Genomic DNA, 1426 nt, shown 5'->3' with positions numbered 1-1426 from the left:
AAGTACATGGGGTTATGAAGGTGAGCATCACAGTATATCAGAAGGATCAGGATGATGTTTCCAGACAAGGCCATGAGGAAATCCACAAAAATGACCACACAGAGGAGAGCTGGGTACTTGGATTGACTGAAGAGTCCCACTAGGTCAAAATCTGATCGTCCAGTATGGTTGTTCACCCAAGTGGTGTTCTCCATTGGATTTCACCTGGATCACCAAGGAGAACTAGGGGGTTAATAGATCAATCATGAGATATGACCGTCTGAAATAAATGTTCAGTGAGCGTGTTTGTGTGTGTAAATGTTTACAAATGGCAACCCAGTGTGCTAATAAGAGGATGTTCTAAGGACTAGTGTATTTTAGGATTAAAAACTTACCTGTAGTTGAACACATTTAATTGAATTCTAAGAATTCACAACTGTGATTCAAAAATATTTGTTCCCCCCAAAATAACAAAAATACTATTCAAAAAGATATATGCACTTCTAGTTTTTTTCTTCAAATCTAGATGTGACCTTTATTTTTCCAAGTTTTCTTTAAATTCAGTTAGTTAATAACATACAGTGTAATATTAGTTCCAGGTGCACAATACAGGGGCTCAATACTTCCATGCAACAAGTGCACTCTTTCATCCCCATCATTTATTTAGCCCATCACCTGCTGACCTTCCCTCTGGTAACCATGAGCTACTTCTCTGTATTAAGAGTCTGTTTCTTGGTTTCTCTCTGTCTTGTTTTACCTTTGCTCATTTGTTTTCATTCTTAAATTCCACACCTGGGTGAAATCATATGGTATTTGTCTTTCTCTCACTGATATATTTTGCTTAACATAATACTCTAAAGCTCCCACTATGTCATTGCGAATGGCAAGATTTCATTCTTTTTTGTGTCTAATATCGCATTATAAATTTATATATTCATCCTTATGCTTATGGTAGCTTTACTCATAATAGCCAAGATACAGCAATAACTTGAGTGTCCAGCATTATGCGAGTGGATAGTTCAAGGGTGATTGTGTGTATGTGTATATCCACACAACACACACAATGGAATATTATGCAGTTATGAAATCCATAAGATTGTTAACTTCTGAGAACCTGACTGGCCTAGATGGTATTATGTTACGTGAAATAGGTCAGGCTGTGAACGACAAATTACCACATGATTTAACTCCGATATGTAGAATGTAAAAATACAAATAAACAAAAACAACAAAAAAGCAGAGTCAGACCTATAAATACAAAGAAGTGACTGATGACTGCCAGAGAAGAAACTGATGAATCAATGACAAAATTGTTTAAGAAGAATAGGATATACTAGCTTCTAGTTATGGAATAAATAACTCAACAGGAATAATGCACAGCATAAGAAATAGAGTCCATGACATTGTATTTTTTCCTTCAGTTTTTTTTCCTTCATCCATTTTCATT

The 1426-nt window shown here is 35.6% G+C and overlaps 1 protein-coding gene across 1 annotated transcript in view; it reads right to left on the bottom strand.

Moving 5' to 3' along the window:
- LOC115293835 (olfactory receptor 2T29-like) overlaps positions 1-194 on the bottom strand; it is a 1201-nt gene extending 1007 nt beyond the window's left edge. The window contains exon 1 of the mRNA XM_029941538.1: positions 57-194. Coding sequence (XP_029797398.1) covers positions 57-194 — 138 coding nt within the window. The remainder of the gene's footprint in view (positions 1-56) is intronic.
- Between the last annotated feature and the right edge of the window lie 1232 nt (positions 195-1426).

The sequence above is a fragment of the Suricata suricatta genome, chromosome 6, assembly GCF_006229205.1.
Source record: "Suricata suricatta isolate VVHF042 chromosome 6, meerkat_22Aug2017_6uvM2_HiC, whole genome shotgun sequence".
Lineage (NCBI taxonomy): Eukaryota > Metazoa > Chordata > Mammalia > Carnivora > Herpestidae > Suricata > Suricata suricatta.
Note: the sequence above shows the minus strand (reverse complement) of the source record. Positions and strands in the feature narration are given on the sequence as shown.